We start from the raw sequence: 21,530 nt of genomic DNA on the forward strand, positions 1-21,530 counted from the left end.
CATACAAGTTTTTCTCATTCTCAGTGTGTGGACAGGCCATGTGAAAGCTCAGAATCTCCCGAATTCACTAACTGAGCTGCAGAGGATGCACTAACACTGATTCAGATAAGAGATAAGAGGCATTTTAGTTTTAAACCAACTGGATTTCAACATTAAGACTGGTGACCCAAATGAGAAATTGGATAGTTGTCTTGAGAACCAAAACATCAGATCATAACTTAAACAATGTGACCATTCTGTTTACATTGTACCTGGAGACACATACAGGTCAAGTTTATGCAGTTTGAAATCTAAATCGTACATACCGTTGCTTTTATGTGTGTATTGACATAAAAAAAATACATAAAAACACATAAAGCATTACTGGAAGATAAGTGTGGTGGTATCTGAGGTGTGGTCAGTAAAGCATATGACATTTTACATTTAAATGGTTCCAGCGACTGCTCACTCTCTCCACATGTCTCCACAGTAGCTTCTATGGCTATGGCTGAAAAATGAATATATATGAGTATGAGTAAAAGCAGGTCGGTGTGTATTTTACCAAAACTAACAAAATTAACGGAGTCAAAATAAATATTGCTAATGAGACCAAATATGAGACCGATATGGATCAAACTTTTTCTTTCAAAAACCATATTAAAAAAGTATGCAGCAACATATACTTATACAACGTCTCTTCCCTACGACATATGAGGAACACATATTTCAATGCCATTATTATCCCGCACATGACCTACTGTGTGTCCTGCTCGTCTCAGGCCAATGAGACCAAGCTCAAATCTCTCAGATCCATCTATAACCAGGCATTAAAGGCACTTGTTATCACCAATATCCAAAATACAAAATGCTCCGTTTGGACAATTTAATTCTGTGTTCAAATCTAAGAAACCGATTCAAAATGATTAATAATGCAGCTCTATCTCCACTGAAAAAAAAAAAAGATTAAACTCTGTTCTGAACAAACTCCCTGATCCACTCTGTTCTCTGTGAACCAAAACTGCATAGTTCCAAAAAGATCCTCGGCCTTTACTCAGGCGACCTTTTCTTTTCAAACCATCAGACAGTGGAATCAGCTTCTACACAGTCTGAAATAGTCTGTAGATTTTAATAATTTTACTAGAAATTTGAAAAAAACACAAGCACAAGTGTGTCAGAATCAGTCTAGTTTATGTGTACTGTTCTGTAGTCATTGTAAGGACTGTAGGAAACATAACACATTGGACATGGGGACATTTTACTGTTTACTGTTGTTATGTTAATGATGAACTGTTAGATTGATGTTATATAACGTAATTGTGTGTTTTTTTGTGTGTTCACCTGCCCAGGGACTGCAGATGGAAAGTAGCAGTAGTTAAATTTGGTACCAATCATCTTTTCTTATGTAAGATTAAGGCATTTGTACACCGTCCCTAACAAATAAAGAAGAAATAAAGAAAGAAAAGTAAATGCAGGTGGTGTGGAGCAGAGTTCAGACTTTGTAGAAAGAAGCTTAATTATTTTTGTCTGGTAAACAACAATTATGGAAAGCAGTTTTGTTTATGTCCAGGAAAGCCATTTAAATGCATATTGGTTTATTTTTAATGAGACGAAATATCAAATAAAACTTCAGGATCAATACAAGGAGCCGTAAACCACATCATTTTTCAATGAAACTGTTAAAAGCAGCCAACCAACCGATCTATACACTCCGTAATAATTCAATCAAGCTAATCAGTCTCTATTTGAGTCAGTGCCTATTGATCTTGTCTGGAATAACAAATTGTGTTATTTTTTAGAATTAGCCCTGACAGTATAAGGCTGGTTTAGACTGAAGGAAATTCTCTATTCCCTGTCTGCTGTCATGCGGAGATGTGCCGTCTTTATTCTGATGCCAAGTGAGAGCAGCAGCACCGATGCACCACTGACTTTTCATCAATGTTTCTCCTCTTTATTATTTGCTGTGTGCAATTTGGGTTGGAGCAGCGGCGCGCACTAATGGATTGAGGGTGAGGGGTTCTGCTTACTCTGTGTCAACTGCTACAGATAGTATCCAAAATCTGAACGGTTCTTTTATAGTGTGTCTCATTTGTAATTTATTCAGCCCCTACAGCGGCACACGGCTCTTCTTTGGTGAGCGTCAGAGTTGGATTTGGAAGTTACTTTTTGCTGCTTTGAGACTTTGCGGTACCTACATCTTAATCAGCTGTTTTCAGTGGAGCAGAAGTTAGACACATCAAAGGAACATTTAGCTCTGATCTGTCCCCACATGAGCGTACCGCCAAGTGCTACAATTTTGTGCGAATTCAACTAAATCTCGTTATAATTGTTTGTGTTGTAGATTCCTTCACCATCTCCTACGCCCACTGATATCTCGTATCTCAGTTGTATACGCATCATTTTAATGCTTTGAAAGGAGGTTTGTTGACATTTGAGAACAAGTATAATTTATTTGTTTATTTATTTGATTTTCCAGAAAGCATGTCAAATGTCAGCACTAAGACAAAATTATCCAAATCTCTTAAAATTCAGTAAAAACATTGAAATTATGTTTGCAAAATCACAGAATTATTATTTTTTTAATCAAATCTTCAATTTTCAGATTTTGAAAGATATGCAAATTTGCACACATTTGAGTACACGGTGTGTTATTTGCATCTTAGAATATTTCACTATGCCAAACTTGGTTAATACCAAGTTTATGGCAGCTTTTCACAAATGATGATTCCTTTAAGGGGCAGTATGTACCTTTTCTGGTGCAGGGCCTGTCACCTGCCTGTCTGCATGTAGATGTCATTGCTTTATCTGGAAATTTCCACAGTGTAGGCCTTGTCATTCAATATATTAAAAGATGGAATATTATTTTTTGGGGTCAGTATTTATTGTTTGTATATTTTGTTTGCACTACTGGGAAATTTGTTATTATTTTTTGGCTGTATGATAAGATTTAAGCTGTACAAGGTTGAATAAATAACTTTTATGACTCATTCTAGACACAAACTAAGAACTTCCTTCCTTTTATTTATTGCAGCTCATGATTTTTTAATAATATTTTACTTTCAGAATCGTTTTTGTAGTTTAAATCTGCTCTTGGATTATTGTGTTAGTGACATTAATTAGTTATATTATTATTTATCATCTATAGCAATATATCACACTTGAAAATGTGTTTGTAACAGGCCTATTGTGTGACACCACAAGCATATGGTGTCACCAGGTCATGTTACAAGTCAGGTCTGTGGAGAGGAGACCACACTGTCAGTAAGTATGCATATTTTCCACACTATGTTTAGCCACAACAACATCTGTAACTGAATATATGTGGGACATTCAAGGCAAATAACGTGTCCATGGATACAAGCAGGTGATGGTTCCTTCACAAGAAGAGCTGCATAGTGCACCTTTAATGTAATAAAATAATGAGATGTATTCGAAGAGCTCCTGTTGATGAGTAGATGCACCCCGACGGAAATGCATTAGCGAACCTATTACCCCTGCTGGTTTAAGGAAGTGCACATGAGGTACAGCTCAATACAATTAATTTACCTTTAGCATTAAGCAATGGCACCTCAATTATAGGCGCTATGTATACCACACCTCCAGTTTCATTATGTAGTATTAGATAAGCACCTAATCCTCACCACTAATGTGTTTTCTTCATGAATGGGTTTCTTACTCCAAGCTGGCTCTGTGCATGACTTGACTTGGCTGACAGCTTTGGCTTTGAGAACATCTCACTTGGTAATTGACTATTTAAGTACACATCCAGCTGCCACCTTCCAAAGATAGACATGTGTTTGGTAAATTAAGTAGGAAATGTCTTTGTGATTAAGAATGCATGCTATTTTTATGTGTCAGTCAGGAAAAAAAAAGGTTGAATAGTCAAAATACCATACTGGCTATTTTGTATCTGCTTGTCTTCATGGGGATCTTATTGCTGTGCCTGTATGTTCAGTACAGTACAGTACAACATTTAGATTAAATTTTTGTTTTATTGCTCAAAAAACCCTCAAAAAACAAGCATTCCTTAGATTCTTTACTTATCTGTAACATGGCTTGGTGGTGTCGCTTGTTTGTCTGCATGAAGAGATATATTTGCCATCTTTTTTAACTTTCCAAAGCAATAATATCTCCATGGAAAAAGTTACATTAGAATTTTGGGGGAAATTTAAGTCAATCTGGACTCCAGCTCAAGTACTACCAAAAACCACAACAGTTTGGTCTAATCATTTATATGTAAAATATGGTTCTGGCCTGAAAACTCAAATAACAAAACCAAGAACTAAATTTTCACAGACAAGGCATTCCATTACTTTTTGACTTGACCCCCCGAAATCATTAATCTTTTGTGTTTCCTTTGCCAAACTTTTGCTACTACTTTTGGGACAAGTATGAGTAGTTATTTCTATATCCGCTAGAGACCACAACACAGGCCATTCATCAATACAATCTGTTCAGAACGTGTAAAGACTACATCGAATTATTCTCTTGAGTCCAGAAAAGTGTGTAAGAAATCACTGGTACCCGTTATGGGGACAGGGTTCAACCAGCCGTGCAAATTCACCACAGAGTTCAAGCCAATTAGTCCTTAGCTCCTTTTTGTTCTTACAAATGAGTGAAAGAATAGAGCAGCTTTGTGACACCATAGCCAAATGTCTCCTTAGTCTTTCCAAGTAGCACCCCCAGACAAAAGACAAAAGCTAGCTAGGTTATTTTTCCCTTAAGAAACGTAGAAATGAAATCAACTGAAACATTGCAGTGCACATATTCAAATCTCAAATTAAAAGACAGCACTGCTCATTTTGTGGCAATGAAGTAAAATTGAATCCGAGTGAGTCTATTTGGACTAACAACACACGTTTGTGCTTTGATCAGACGATTATTCCTAATCACTGTAACACTTAACTAGCAGGCAGACGCTAATGATATCTACACAGCTACAGCGCCACACCACGAAATATTTAAATAAACATTCTCATTACCATGTCAGTTTCTTCAACCTCAGAATAAACATCCAAACATGTGAGGCTTGTGTATTCCCCAATCTCTGGTACTTTATGTTCAACAGCATGTAAGAAATATATATTTTTGTTTTATCTGTCTTTAAAAGTACATGTATTCCGCTTTAAAGTCAAATGCCCTTCCGGGGATAATCAGCTTTTTCTGCCCTTCTGTCTTATAGAATTGTAATATTTGCTGATTTATACTAAGTACACCATGTAGCTTTTCTGGTAGATGTTTGTCTTCATAGAGATGTTTGTACTTTGCCAGGAGTGTGTCACAGTATGGCACTAAACAAGTTCGGTTTAACCTAATCCATCATTTTGAGACCTCCCCCTTCCATACCTCTCTGCCTCTTTTCTGGAGGTTATTGCAACAGTTTGTGGATGTTGGCAGAACAAACTCATCAGTTAAAGTTGCTGTGTAGCAGCTCAAATGGTTAAAATGAGCCCGCTGTGTGCTGTCTGCATCTAATTAAGGGTTTTATCCTCAGAGAACCAGGAAGGGAGCTGTTAGCAAACAGTACAGTACAGCTGCCTTTTTGTACAGCAAAAGAAAACGAAGCAGAACCCAGAGTGACATAAGGAGAACATGCAAGCCTCACTCAGAAACCCCAGTAAATAAATTATGATGTGAATTGACTGAACCTGTCAGTACATAATATAGTATGCACTGGCTTCATCTCATACAGCAGCTGATTGATGTGTCCATATAAATGTGTGCAGTCATATTAAAGTCTTCATATGGGCTTCTGCAGCTGTATGTTGACTCTAGTGCAGTGTGTTAACACAGTTAAACTGACAGGCAAACTCAATATGCACGATCCAGGAAGTGAGTGCTGTCTTTATGAGAAAATGTTCATCCACACACGACAGGTGAAACCACAATACAACAGTAAATGTACCGGGAGGAGCACACAGTTCAACTGTTGATAGAGATTCCCAAACAAATGTAACCTACTTACTTTTGTACTATAGAGTTTATTTGAACAACTAAAATAACAATACTAAAATAAAAAAATTACAAATGAGCTACCATGAACAAATTTCCCAGAACTTTAGAAACCTCAAAAGAACACCAGCACAATTGTACAAAAGCCAAAATTATAGACACGATATGTAACTTTTCATGGTGATGTTAATTCTGTGCCAAGAATGTTGCATATTGTTTAACCAAATAAAGGAATAGGCTTTATATTGCATAAACTATTCAGTCAAATTATTGCAATAACTGAAACACATCTTGATTTTGCATTTGTTTTTACTTTAGCGTATTCAAAATGATGCAAACCTCTGAAATTAAAACAACCAACTCTTAGTTTGAAAAAATTCTGTATGCTTTTTTGGAATAATTTTACTTTTAACTCTACAAAGAATCTGTATTGTTTTCAATCTTGTATTTGATCCATGCATTTCCATAAAAAATGAATATTCTTGCCCTTTTCTCATATAACATTGTATAACTATAAAGAATCATACTCCTAGTGCTCTGTGCCGGACTTTAATATCACTAAACCATTACAAACTGACCATATTACTGGCAATGATCAAAACAAGAATCTGGCAAGACATAAGAACGTAAAACACAATTTGTGGATTTATGGAAGATGTGAAAAATTTAAAACTATAAATTGGTTGGAAGTTTAACCTTTGTCCCTGTCTCAGCTATGACCCATATTTTTCAAAGATTTTCCCTTCAATTAAGATCTGTAAAATGAACTGGTCTGAATGAGATAAATTTTATAATACTTACACACTGTGACTTAAAACTGCTGTGGTTAGGCTCCATCTCCCTTGGTAAGAGACGGCTTCAGACGCCTCAACTCTAGAGATAAAACTCATTTGTGATTCATAACCATTGCTCCTCTGCACTGTGACTCCCAAGTACACTACAATGGATCCTCTAAGGAAATGCATTTTATCACTGTGGTGTGCCTGTTATCTAGAGTCATTTTGTCTGGTTCAATTATTTAGAACATCTTTGGTTTGGAGTATTTAGATTTTGTGCTTTCAAAACATGTATTCTTCAAGGGGGTAAATCAATGTGACAATTATTCATTTTTAAATTGCACCCTGGTAGATTTAGGGTCTTTTAATGAAGTCTTCCATTTGTTGATATGAAATTGTGTGTCTGTGGGCGAGAGCTTTTAGTTAGCATAAAATAGAGAAAACCAGCATTGCTTGTTCACTATTTGCAGAGATTTTCTATTTAAAATATTGGCTGCATTGTAAGACCTGGTTCGTCGTGTTGGGCATCGCATTCATTGTGATTCGTGTATTTCGTGTATTTCGTGAGAATGTGGACCAACATTTACAAAAATTTAAATATTTGATCTATATTGCTGTATCGGACTGTTGTGGTAAAGAAGGAGCTAGAAGGGGCTGAGTCGAAAGGCAAAGCTCTCAATTTATCGGTCAATTTACGTTCCTACTCTCACCTATGGTCATGAGCTTTGGGTACTGACCGAAGGGACAAGATCACGGATAGGGTTAGAGATAAGCTTGCTTGGGTATCTCTTCCAGGTATGTCCCACCGAGGGAAGACCCAGGACACGCTGGCGGGACTATGTCTCTCGGCTGACCTGGGAATGACTTTGGGTCCCACTGGAGGACCTGGAGGAAGTAAATCAGCCCCAGATAAGTGGAAGAAAATGAATGGGCGGATGGATGATCTATAATTTACTGCTATCGATGTACTAATATGTTAGAAAGTGAACATTTTTGTAGATCCAGTTGCACAATGTTCAAACTGTGCAACAACCGCTGCTTTGTAAGACTTAATGTAGAGTTGTATCAATAACTAATATGTCTTTAATTTTCCATGCAACTTTATTAATTCACTTTCTTAATTAGAAAACTGTGTCCGTGGTTGTCCAGATGCACATGAGAACAGGTTGGCTTAGTGTCATTAGCTTCACAGGTTGCAGGCTCATCCTTGAGATAATGTGTTTGTATTTGTATTTCCAAATATGGTCATTTGTTCTGGCTTCCATTTCATGCAGTCTGCCTCAAAGGCCAATTGCCAGTTTATGGTTGACCACACAACTTGGCATCTCTCGTTCCTCTTCAATCTGTGGCCTAAATCCAGTGATCCATTCATGTTAGTGTAAAACTAACACACCTCACGATGGTTCAATATTGGTGTCAATATCCCTGTAAATGTTTCACAAGGTGGGGTGCCCCTCTGCGTGCTCCTGTGGGTACTCCTGTGGTGTAGTCAATCAAGTTTTTTTTTTTTGTTTTTGTTTTTTGAAAGGTTAATACATGTTTCTTTCTAAAGCTCAACACATCCCTGTAGATTAGCTCACAATGACTGGAAATACTGACATGATGTTTTTATCTTTGTGTAATAATAATCATAGTGTCTAATATTTAAACTTGATTTGTTGACGTAATTAATTGTGCAATAAATCTTGGTTCATTTCATAATGGTTGTCCATGGGCGTATTCTGATGCGTGCAATTTAATTAAAAAAAATATTAGTGTCAACAGTTTATAATGATGGAACATGTCAGATGAAACAGGATAAAATTACAGGTCTTATATTACACAAAATTGACTCTTGTGAGGTTTTAGCCATGTTAGAATGTTGTTATCTCCTCAAAAACATACCTGGAGCTGTGTTTTGTTTCATTCACACATGTTTGAATAATCTTTTATGATTATTCTGTCTACATCTCCAAAGCTGAAAATGCTCAGTTCCACCTTGTGATGTCATGTAGTGGTAGTTTTCAAGTTAACAGCTACCTTTTACCTTTTGTTCAGTAGAGATTTGACATGCCAGGGCTGGAATTATCCACATGATTCTAGTGAAGGTGTATGAAGTTTTAAAACACTGTGGAGCACTTCCTGTATTATCACATGATGACATCACAAGGTGGAACAGATTGTTTTCAGTTTGGGACAAGAACTAAATATGCAGGGTTTGTGTGTTAAACATGTGTGAATGAAACAAAACAAAACTCCAGGGATGTTTGTGATGAGGAAACATTATAACATAGATCAGATAATAGTGTAATAAAGCACTTAAAGTATTTGTTTCATCTGGGGGGAGTTTGGGAGGTTGGCAAATTAGCATGACAAACAACTCAAAGCTAACAGAGAAAAGAAACTAGTTCTTCAACATTTGTGGCAATGTTATTGATCTTTTCACATTTACACACCCAAAAACTTTAAGTACATTGCGTTCCATTGACCCCAGAGATGACATGGACCCACAGCATCTGGACTCACCCCTAGGGCCCAGGAATAGTCACCTCCGAGAAGTGGACGTGATTGGGTACAAATAACCTAGCACTCCGCATCTGAGCAGGTGATGCATGTTTGTAATGGGCTTTTGTCAGTACATATTGAACGTGCGTGTATATTTGTGCATGTGCTGGGACATGCTTCTGTGATCCATGAGTGAAGCGGACTAATCTATAGATCTGCTCTTCAAATGTGGAACCGTGGCTTTGTGCTTCGTCAGCCTGAGTTATCTGGAGACTGGGTATACGGCCGTCGTCTGCTGAGACATTATGATGGGGACAGTGGCTATTACGGCCTTAACAAATGATGCTGTTGATTTTGTACAGCTCTCATAGGTTTAACAATGGTGCTATAAAAGCCAATTGGCATTCACTACAAAATACACAGCAACCATTTAGTTGGTCAAGATTTTCAGAAAGGACTCCAGTGAATATGAGTATTGGACATGTTTTACAATTTGCACACAAAATCGGTGCTCTTCGCTTGGACTTGTAAGTTATAGATTTATGCAGCACAGTTGCACAAAAAATTCAATCATGTTCTTTCCCAAAGTTTTCATTTTTATCAAACTGCAGCTGATCTGTAGCAGTGATGTGGTTTTGCAGGTTTCTTTGAAATGCATCACACTGTTAACAAGACACAGATGTGAAGAAACTATACATTATTTGGTCAATAGCTCTCTGAAATTATTATAAATCTGGAATGGCGTCATTTGTGGAAAGGAGGGACTCTCAGTAGAGTTTCAGCCAATCACAGCAGCCATTTGACATGCTTTGATATTTGGATAAATCGATGTGTACTTGTTAAGGCTTGATACCTTTGTTTGCAAGTATTGATACAACGTTTTTGTCGAAAAAATGTGTGCTTTCTGCTTCACATCAAAGGTTGTGCAGACTTGAACTAATCAGCTCGACTGATCTGTCACCTGAGTCATATTCTGCATAATCGTTCATGACCCAATAAGTCATCTATTGCAGTTATTAGCATACACAGATTAGTGCTGCTGCTTGAATGAGTGGCACAACATAATCACTCTTTTTCGCTATAGACCCTACCTGAACAACTAAGGGATTACACAGACAGTCTATATTGTTTACAGAGTAATGAAAAGGAATAAATACATTTTAAAAAATGAAGTCTCAAGATTGTTCTCCACAGGGATAAGCAATCTGTGGAATTTTGATCTTGCAAGATAACTGCTTGTGAGTTGTTGGCAGTGGTGGAAGGTACAAGTCCTAAAGTACTGTTCTTTAGTAGAACTTTTAGATATACTTTTTATACTTTAGAGGTACTTTACTTAAGTAAACTTTATAATGGATACTTTTTGCTTTTACTTTGTTACATTTGGCTTTGAGCAAACACAAATAAATACACAAAATTCATAAGAAAAATTACAAATGTATTAGTGTTGCTACTGTTTTAACACTTCAACAACAAATTAACATTTGTGTGAAATACTTTTTTTTCTTTTTACTCTTAAAGTACATTTTTTAAATACCTTCACTGCATAACATTTCTAGTGGAGGGTCCGCCACCCACTGGAATACCATGGAAATGGTATTGATTGTCTAGAATGTTCCACAGTATAGATTAAACCTATCACAAGGGAGGAAGGTTAAAGCACTTTGCTACATTACAATTCAGATCTGTGGAGAGTGATCCCTATTCACAGAAGGAATTATTGTATTTTTGAGCGATAGAAACACCTGTAATGAATACATGCTAGATGGATATGTTTAATGTCATACCATGGACCATTCCAGGCAAAGTAATAACATCTCCATGGAGACAAGTAGGTAGCGGATCCTCCACCAGAAAAGTTGCTCAGTGCACCTTTAAGTAGATTTTTTCATGTGATACTTGAGTAACTTTTTACCTCTGTATCTGTACTTTTACATAAGCAACAAAATAGAGTACTTCATCCACCACTGGTTGTTGGTTAGATTCTTGAGCCAGATGGTGTAAGTGAATAAACGGTTGCCTCAGTGTTGCCAGCATCTGTCTAGCACTAAATTGACATAGCCATTAGCATAGTTGTATAGTTGGTGCAATAACACGTTAACATTTGTATCCTGAACCTAAAATAAACGCCTGGCAGACACATTTCATATTATTGCATCTCTCGCTGACTTGCGCAGTATTGACCAAGTGAATGTCCTACCAAAGTTACATTTTTGATACTTCAAACTTTCAGCATATTTCTTCCGAGCCTCCCTTCATTATTTATTGATCAGACACACATCGACTACACTGGTCTTGCTTTGTCCTCTGCTTGTTTCATGGCTTCTCTGAACTGTTTTTTTCCCTTAAGGTTTACTCACAGCACTTTTCTGACTCTGTACAGTTCAAACTACACTATATGAACCATGTATATGCCATTACTATAAGTGGTTTGATTCTCAGCAGGCAAACAGTTAACATCATAGTCAATATAATGTCTGTGATTGGTCTATACCCGTGATTAAAGCTATTGAAACGGCATAGCTGATACAAATGCAACGTAATGAAGGGGTTGACGTGATAAATAAATGCTGTCAATCATAGCAGCAGGTCTTTTCACACTTGCAAGCGCCTACTGTATGTGACTGTATGTTATGGCACGATTCACATTCAAGTGATTTTCCCATGCAAAGCTGAGAATGCATGGTTAGACTGATGAAGCTCAACAGATGTACGGCTGTAATTATCGTCTGTCTCTGTATGGAATCTCATTTGCATTTTATAATTCTAGCACCAAATCAACTATATAAAATATTTTGTCCATATTGTAATTATTTATGGTGTGAAGTGATACCTGTTAGACCGATCACACTGTTCTTTTATCCCCTGCTTTCCCTCTCACTCTCCCCATTGGTCTCTAGACACAGATCCAGAGTTTTGGATTTTTATCTTGTGTTAATGAAGACTCGTTCAGTATAGCTGGTTTCTGGTGATTGTTTGATTCTTAGTTTTGATGTATGTCTAGATAATGTATTGAAAATCATTATTTCTGTCATTTTAATGTGGTTCTGAACAAATAGGAGGAGTGATTAGGAGGGACATGGATTAAACACTGTTTTCGTGTTCTTGGGCAAGACTCTACAACCACATGGCCTATTCAGTGTAAAAAACAGAACATCCAATATATTTTCATTGGTGTGTTCTGTATAAAGAAGTGACCTAAGGGACTGTGACATCACCCATAGTATTTGGCCCCTGTCAAATCAAGCTCATCAGGGCTATTGGTTATACGGGCAAATTTGGAGCCAAGTTCCATATTTGGAATTCTGACCACGAGTATCACAGCAACCAAAGAGCCAATCTGGAGCAAAGCTGTTGAAGGTAACATCCTTGCTAAATGGCCGCCCCACCCTGCTAAACCTCCCGGGCGCTTAGCAATGTTCTCAATCAAACCTGTTCCTAACACCTCAGGGAAATTAAAAATACCCAGATCATGTAGAGTGAGTCAACACGGACATTTTAAGACCAAAATAATGAGCCCGACAGCAGCAGTTACATTAGAGAGGTGACAGTTTTCTAATGTAAAGTGAATTTAAGCCAGAGTTGATGGAGTCAGAAGCACGCCTATGATCACTTCCTATTTGGAACATCGCAACTAGCAGGTTAGCTATGTACATTTATATATAAAGTCTATGGTTCCATTGTGTAAGTTGTAATCTGTTATATACTAGGTTTAATATACATTTGGGCATCAACTTCTCAAATGTTTTAAGGTTTGAGAGGACGTTCGCTTTACATAATGTAAAACAAGCTCGCAGACAACTGAAAAATAGCAGTAATTGCCATGTATCTTTCCACAAAAACACTCATTTGCATTTTAAGTAGTGCATTGAACCTATTTCTGATATGCATTCTACCCCTGCAATGCAAAGGGAAGCAATTTTATTTTAAGACCAAACTTAGTCTTGTGAAGAAACTAAATAGTCCTCATTGCCGCCTTTTATTGGAGCGAGGCAATTTGCCCCAGAAAAGCAGTGAAAGCATTTGTGCTTCAAATGTGATTGGGCACAAAGGCGATATCATGTGTAAAGTGTACCCATGGCTTTATAACAACGTGTCAGCTACATCCAGGTATTTGGGCAGTAACGTTAGGAAGTCATTTTCTCATTGCAAGTTCATAAAATCAATTTCACTGCCGGAGCTCATAGATGACAAGACAGTGGGTTTCATACTATGAGGCTGGGAGGAGAAAAGGCAACAGAAATCAGAAGATTGGGAGTTAATTACTTGTGAAAAAATGTTGACAGAGCGTGACTGAGAATAAACTTCAAAACACAGCAAGAGAGAAAGCAAAAATATAAATAAACCATTGTGCAACTCCTAATCTTCTCTCAGTTTAGCTATGAGTTTACCAGATAAATTCTTAGACAAGGGGCTGATTTGCATATTGATTTGGGTTTTAAGCTGGATGCGGTTCCGAATGCAACTGTCTTAATTACAATTTAGGCTTGGGACTGACACAGTAAATGCACTTACAATTGAAGTGTAGTTTATTGAGCAACGTTGTGATTTAAAGACCCTATACCCATTTTTTTCTGTGTATTTGGGTAAAATTTCTCTTGCCTCAGCCATATTGTACCTATACGATGGAACTATATCCACTGCATACTGTCTGCATCTAATTAAAGCGCCTTATTGTCTGATAATCAGGAAGTGCACCATAACATACTAGTTTTTGCTAGCTTTACTGTCAAGGCGTAACATTGTAAATAATCAGGATGTGCGAAATGTCTAAGGTAAGTGAGGAATAACTTTAGACCTCTGCAAATAGTTTAAAATTGTTCTGTTGTTCAGTTTTCCATGTTTCTAGACAGTAAAAATCAGGTAGACTGCATTTAAATTTTCCACATCTCTTAATAATGTTTTAATTATAAATTTCCTCTGTTTACATAAAGTGAATATTTGACAGATGCTAACCATAAATATAATACGAACATATAATTTTGTTCAGTGTGGCATATCACTGTCCAAAGTGCCACAGCTCCAGCGCCCAGAGCCCTAACCTCGCACAGGTGTTCATATTGCGATAACATCTGTTGTGAAATACAATATAGACCTGCACTGGTCCTGTGGTTCATTCCTATTTGAAAACCGCCCCCAGGAGGAGTTATGTAGAGATTATGGTCAGAGACAGAAACCATTTATAGCTTATTATCTGCTTATTACACACTACATAAAATTAGCATTTCTATACATTTCACCATAAGTGACCTCATGCAGTGCACTAGAAGGGTATATGAGTTTACAGTTAAAAAAAAAAAATCAAATCCATCAGATGAGCCAACCACAAGCACAAACAAAGCAACCAGTGGTCCATATATTCTGCTAATTAACATACAGTATTTAGGAGTAAGGCTAAGGTTCACTTTGCTTTGGGACCATTTTGTATGGTTGAATCTGATCACCACTGAGTTAGTATAAAGTCTAATTCAGTGGGCATCTTTAGGCATCCACTTTTTTCACTTTCCTATAAGTCTCAAAGATATGTAGCAACATTTAAGGCACCTTCTGGAGGTGTTGTAAAGCCTTCAAACAAAGCTTCATATATTTCTGTTAGTCAGTTGGAGGACCCAGAGGAAATGTTGTCATATAAACTGGAGATTTAAGTCAGATTAATGTGCTTATCTGTAAACCATTATACACAGTGAACCATTGTAATTCACTTATTATACATAAACAACATTATAAATGTAGCTTTTGTTCAGGTTGACAGCATCCATCTCAAATTCCTGTACCCTTTGGCTTAGCCCTGGTCCCGCACAGGGGAATCTCGTTAGACCCTGTGCACATGAGTTTGGCTGCCTCTGCCTCATAACCACATTAACTAACTGTACTCCTGTGTTTCTATAGCAACAGTTCCCGCTCTTCAGTCTTCGGAAAATGGCAGAATGGAGAAGAGCCTCAGTGATGGTCATACCTGGGCATATCGATTCACTGACCTCCATGGGTTAATACCCTGACACACATTTGTTATCTGTATTGATTTAGCATATAAAGCGTAGGGGGCGTTGGTGAGGCGTTGGTGGTGAAATAGTGAATAGTGCTATTTAAACTCTAAGGGTTAATATGAAGTTATAGTTGAAAAAAAAAAAAACACATAGGCCTAATAGCAATGGTTTCTGGTCTGGTCTAGAGGGAGCTAAACATGAGTTTCTGCTTATGCTCTACTAAAGATCTACAGCGGTGTAGGGATCATCGTCCACAAGTGTAACAATTTGATTTTTTACTTAGAACTTGTAGAAATATTGAAAATGAAAACTATATTTGAACAGGTATCAATGGGCTACTGAAAGGAGTACATATGGGTCAAAGCAATATATTATATTATTTATAGTTCAAAAAGTGTAATCTAATAAAAATTAAATAAATTCTGCTAATAGAGCGTTATTTCACAGTAGTTGTAAATCTCAATGAATACATTTAAAGACACATTTCAGCACATTTCTGATGCATTGCCAAAATATCACCTGAATATTGACAGGATTGGTTTGGCTCGTGTTCATCTTGATCAGTGCATATGCCGTTCTATAGAAAACACATGGTACTTACATACATACATATTACATAACTTGTGACTCAACAGGTCTTAATATTTATAGAAAATGAGAGTTAAGAATAGTGGACTATACAAACCCTAACCTGGCTCATGCCAGATTGATATGTGTAGCACTCTGAATTGAGATCTACACACTGTCAATCTGGAATGGCTCTCGTTGAAAGCTTTCAGAAAATGCAGAACTTCATGGCGATTATTTGAATCTGATTGGTCAAAGCGACACAAGAGTGGAACAAGCTGAAAAATCAAACTTTTGTAACATCCAGTTCAGAGAAAAGCACAGACATCTTCCCTGTCCACAAATGCACAAAGTGCTTCCCTCTGTATGTTTTTCACAAACACAATAGTCCATATTGATGCTTAAAGAGGCTGAAGTACATCTGATGGTGTTGCCATGTTTGTTTAGATTCACTTGGGTGCTTGACCTTTGGCTTCTGCACAAACCACAATGCTGCTTTGTGATTGGTCCACCCACCCGATTAACCTTACTGCGGGTGCATGCCAAGATGGATTCTCATTAGTTTGGGAACGCACAAATATCGCGAGAATCCATCTTGCTGTGCAAGGTTATACAAACTTCTCTATCTCCATTGATCATTATGAACATGCCATGAAATATGGTGTGCAGCTGAAGCATTTAGACAACAAACACATATCTTTAATGAAGTCTTGATTTACTACTGACAACCACTTTGCCCTTCACTTCTCCACGACATCTCAGCACTTGCGTTTGGAGTGAGTTGTTGATATTCGATTTGAAGTGAACACAAAACACATGCTCCTGGGAAGAGACTCCCATCCTGAACCTGTTACTGTTTGGCTCTGATCCAGCATTTTGAACAGGAGCTGTCGTTCTGCTTGGATACCTCTCTAGTCTAAGGCCAATCTAACCACTTGTGTCTTGTAAGAGTATTTAGGGAGAAGATATAGGCTTTGTGACAATTTATTTACAAATGCATTGCTGCAGGTAAACTTGTTGTCCATGTGTTTTATTTTTTCTTTGATTTGAGATGAAAATTGATGTGATGTGTCTCTATTGATGTGCAATAATGTAATGGTAGATGATAATCAAATGCAATACTAGAATGTAGAAAAAAAACAACATTGTATCACATCACATGCTCAGCACTGTACATTTTCTTTAGTGCAAAAGTAGTAATTGGCTACAACAGAGTGTATTGGTCTTCTGCCTGTTAACACCTTTAAAGGTTCCCTCTCTCACCCTGGTTTCCCTTGGTATGTCTTTTAGGTGTTGATGAGCGAGCGCAGTAATGTGATGGCAGGGCTCACAGGCTGCACCGACCAATCTGTACTTCACTGAAGCCAGTGCACCCACATAGCCAAAACCTTGACAGGTACAATTTTGTTCTTTCATCATCAAAATGTTTTTAGAAAAGTTTAATAGATTTTCAAGGCTGCGATGCATTTAATGTTTTAGCACCTTCAGTACTGCCAAAGTCCATTATCTTCAGAAAGGCATTTGAGTGAAAACTTTCCTTTTTACTCCATATAGACAGGTTTTATAGATGATGTAAAAATGCTCTTCACAAAAGATGGAACAGAATTCTTATAACAGATTTGGGGTTTTCACAACTTACTCCATCAATTTTTGATTATGTTTTGTTCATAGTTATTAGCAGAATGACACTTTCACGCTTTTTTCTCATCATGCAACATCCTAAGACCCTATTACAATTTTGTGTAGACAGTGAGAATGCTCCACACACTGACAGACTCCGACTATAATAAGTTTTTCAAAATTCCAGGTGAACAATACGTAACCTGTCAGTGCTGCGTAGAGGGCACGGTGCTCTTTACTTCTATACAAATGAGATAAAGGTCACAGAGAGAATACCACACAGCAAAGCAGAAAGAACAAGGAAAGTCTTTGTCCTGAGCATAGTGTATGTGAAAAAATATATATACCCATCGTAATTGTGGTTGGCCTATACCCTATACATTGAGACATATATCTAGTGCACTGATGAAACTACAAACATTAAATAAAAAATATCAATAACTAATTTAGTCCTGGTTTTGATTCAGTTTTATTCATTGTTAAGTGAAGAGATTTCATTTGATTTATTTCTACTTTAATCACTCGGTAATTTCCAGTGTCTAAACGCTGAAATATTTCAACATTCCTGAATTAAAGGAACTGTACACTGCCTAGCCAAAAAAAAAAAAAAAAAAAGTCCGCACCTGGATGTACCTAAGCAAATAGGTACGAGCCTCATGCATTTGGTCAGGTCTAGGTTCAGTAACAGTCTGTGCTCAAAGAATGAGATCAGCTGACTACCTGAATATACTGAATGACCAGGTTATTCCATAAATGAATTTTTTTTTCCTGATGGCACGGGCATATTCCAACATGACAACGCCAGGATTCATCGGGCTCAAATTGTGACAGAGTGGTTCAGGAAGCATGAGACATCATTTTCACTCATGGGTTGTCCACCACAGAGGCCAGATCTTAACCCTATTGAGAATCTTTGGGATGTGCTGGAGAAGGATTTGTGCAGTGGTCAGACTCTACCATCATCAATGCAAGATGAAAAATGAATGCAACACTGGATGGAAATAAATCTTGTGACATTGCAGAAGCTAATCGAAACAATGCCACAGCGAATGTGTGCTGTAATCAAAGCTAAAGGCGGTCCAACGAAAAATGTGAAAAAAAGTGTGTGACCTTTTTTTTTTTTTGGTGATTACTTTTTTTTGGCCAGGCAGTGTATGCGCATTAACATCTCAACACAGTAAACAGGTGGCAGACCCCCACCAGAAAAGATGTCAGTGTAATTCGCCAGTCGCCCAGGTGTGATTCATAGCAAAAGAAAAATGAAAATCTGTCAACTGGACAAAAAGTTATACATGTTTTGCCGGTCATTCAAGCAGCTTTATATTTGTTTCTAATGCAATTGTTTCTGTCTTTATTTTTAGAATGGATTTTGCCAACTGGACCGAGGGGGTGTTCTCCACAAGCACCAGTGAATACGAGTCACTGGAGACCCCCGTCATCCCCACCAGTAAAATCCTGCTGACCCTCACTCTCTCCATAGTGGCCATCCTGACCACCTTCTTTAACTGCCTGGTCATCACTGCTATCGGCGTCACCCGCAAGCTCCATCACCCGGCCAACTACCTCATCTGCTCCTTAGCCGTGACTGACCTGTTCGTGGCAGTTCTTGTCATGCCCTTCAGTATTATGTACATCCAAAAGGAGCGCTGGGTCATGGGTCAGGCGGTGTGCACAATTTGGTTAAGTGTGGACATTACCTGTTGCACATGCTCAATCCTACACCTAGCTGCGATTGCTATTGACCGATACAGGGCGATTACAGATGCGGTGGAATATTCTCGTAAGCGCACCGGTGCACGAGCAGGAGCTATGGTTGCTGTTGTTTGGCTTTTGTCTATTCTCATATCACTTCCTCCAATTTTGTGGCGCTACTACAGTGGTGACGCAGAGCACGAAGACCAGTGCATAATCACGCATCACCACATTACATTTACATTGTACACGACATTCGGAGCATTCTACATACCTCTGCTACTGATACTAATACTGTACTATAAGATATACCGTGCTGCCCAGACCTTGTATATGAGAAGGGAAGCAAGCAGGGCAAGTCGCCACTCATGCATGACCAATGGGAGCATGATACCTTCAACTTACCCGGCAGGAGAGGGCGCTGGAGAGGTAGGAGCCCAAAGTCCGGAGCCAATAAGCCCGGCAGAAAAGTCTATCTCTGAACCATCGACAGAGGAACCCCCGAGAGTGCGTGTTTCTGTCAAGGCTTCCCATTTCAAATCTCGCCGGCTGGAATCACGAAGCGAATCCAGAAACGAATCAAGGCGGAGCCAGTCATCCCAAGGACCAAGGATCTCAGGAGCGAGGGAGCGCAAAGCAGCATCCACGCTAGGGTTGATCATCGGAGCTTTTGTGATTTGCTGGTTGCCGTTCTTCGTCAAGGAGGTAGTTGTCAACACATGCAGCTCATGCAGCATTTCGATGGAGATGGAGGCGTTTTTGACATGGCTGGGTTACATCAATTCCCTGATCAATCCTCTCATCTACACCATCTTCAATGAGGACTTCAAAAAGGCTTTCCAAAGACTTATTAGGTGCAGCCATTATCTCTGATGGTTACAATTATACATGGTCATATACGCTATACAATTTTCCTCTAGACAGGGCCACTCGCAAGGACAGACTAATGGCAAAATGGACAGAAATTATGGGTTGGATCATTTCTGAGAGAGTATGATCTCATAAAGGAGAGGATTGACACCCATTTCTGGACACTTGAACAGCCCAAATGGCATCAGCTCGACACTAGCCAATCCAAGTCCTTCTATTAATAGCATAGCCTGATCTCCTTGATGTTAATTGCTGTGTGTTGTGGCACACTGACATGTTGGTTTTTAGAAAATGGGGCCATGGATGACCTTTTCCGAGGTCTGCCTTCTGAGCTTTTGTCATCAGCCACATTTTAAGTCTTGAAATAACTAATACATGTGACCCTGGTTATGTACACCACACTGCTGAATACAGGACATCTGTAAAATACACCACAATATAACAGAATGTGATGGGTGGGTGCAATATTTCAAATAACTGTCAATATGATGGTTAACGGTATTTCATTTGGTTTTGGCACATACATTTTTATCATTACATTTTACAAGTTTAATATTTTTTTCAAAGGTTAAGTCTCGCATTTTATTAAACCTTATCAAAGCACCATGTGAAACTTTTCTACCAAGTAATAGTGTCCTTGCATCTCAATAAAACTCTAATATTACACAGTATGGTATAACACTCATCTATCTCCATGGGGAATGTTCCGTAGTATGGTTTAAACTTTCTGTTACCATGGAATCATGCTGTATCCATTTAGTTAACAAGATTGGCCAATGTTACAAGATCAAATTACAATCAATGTAATTCATATTTTTTGTATAACTTCAGTATTGATTTTTACAATATAATTATGACTGAATAAGCTTTAAAATGTAATACATTGATTTATCTGAATCCACCAAGTAACCATCCTTCACTCCTACTCCTATCAGCATTAATGACTGTGAAAGCCACCAGTGAGAGGTCCTCATTACACAACTCCTACTCATGTACTTGGAATAGAAGTACTATTTCTTTACTGCCTCTGAGAGGGCACATAAATGTTGATGAAAACATTGTGGCTGAGTCAAGTGTGAGGGTGTTTCTCTACAGAGAGATGAAGAGTGCCATTTATACTGTGTACATCTTTGACAGATATGAACAGTATTTGTAAACTGTTGTTTTTTTTGTCTTTCTCCTGTTCGAATAATCAATAATAAACAATTCACATTTAAAGTGGTCCTAGTATCTCTTATTTTTCTTCCTATAATAATTTATGGATTAAACGCTGTACAAGAAACAAGGAAAATCTGGATAGGCACCAGTCAGTCTCAATCTTCTTGCAAATGTCAACATCATCTTGGTATCTTGGCACACTCTTGTGGATAAAGAGGATACTGCAGTTAGCTAAAGCTAAATAACATGAACAACTGCCATCACGGTGAACGGGACATTGCAATGAAGCCAGTAGGTTTAACCTTAAATAGATGTACGAGAAGAAATGATCCACTAATCAGATAATATGTATGGCTACTGTTGGCTCCATGCTTGATTTAGTTAACTTGTAACGACAGAACAGATATTTTTGTGAACAATATTTAGGCTAAGTCCTAAAAGACTTACACAT

The 21,530-nt window shown here is 37.9% G+C and overlaps 1 protein-coding gene across 1 annotated transcript in view; it reads left to right on the forward strand.

Annotated features, from left to right (window-relative positions):
- The window catches only part of htr1fa (5-hydroxytryptamine (serotonin) receptor 1Fa), a 38,068-nt gene extending 16,931 nt beyond the window's left edge, over window positions 1–21,137 (forward strand). The window contains exons 2-3 of the mRNA XM_033987025.2: window positions 17,030–17,135; window positions 18,721–21,137. Coding sequence (XP_033842916.1) covers window positions 18,722–19,924 — 1,203 coding nt within the window. The 5' untranslated portion in view covers window positions 17,030–17,135; window position 18,721 and the 3' untranslated portion in view covers window positions 19,925–21,137. The remainder of the gene's footprint in view (window positions 1–17,029; window positions 17,136–18,720) is intronic.
- The last annotated feature ends 393 nt before the right edge of the window (window positions 21,138–21,530 follow it).

This window comes from Periophthalmus magnuspinnatus, chromosome 21 (assembly GCF_009829125.3).
Source record: "Periophthalmus magnuspinnatus isolate fPerMag1 chromosome 21, fPerMag1.2.pri, whole genome shotgun sequence".
Taxonomy (NCBI): Eukaryota; Metazoa; Chordata; class Actinopteri; order Gobiiformes; family Gobiidae; genus Periophthalmus; species Periophthalmus magnuspinnatus.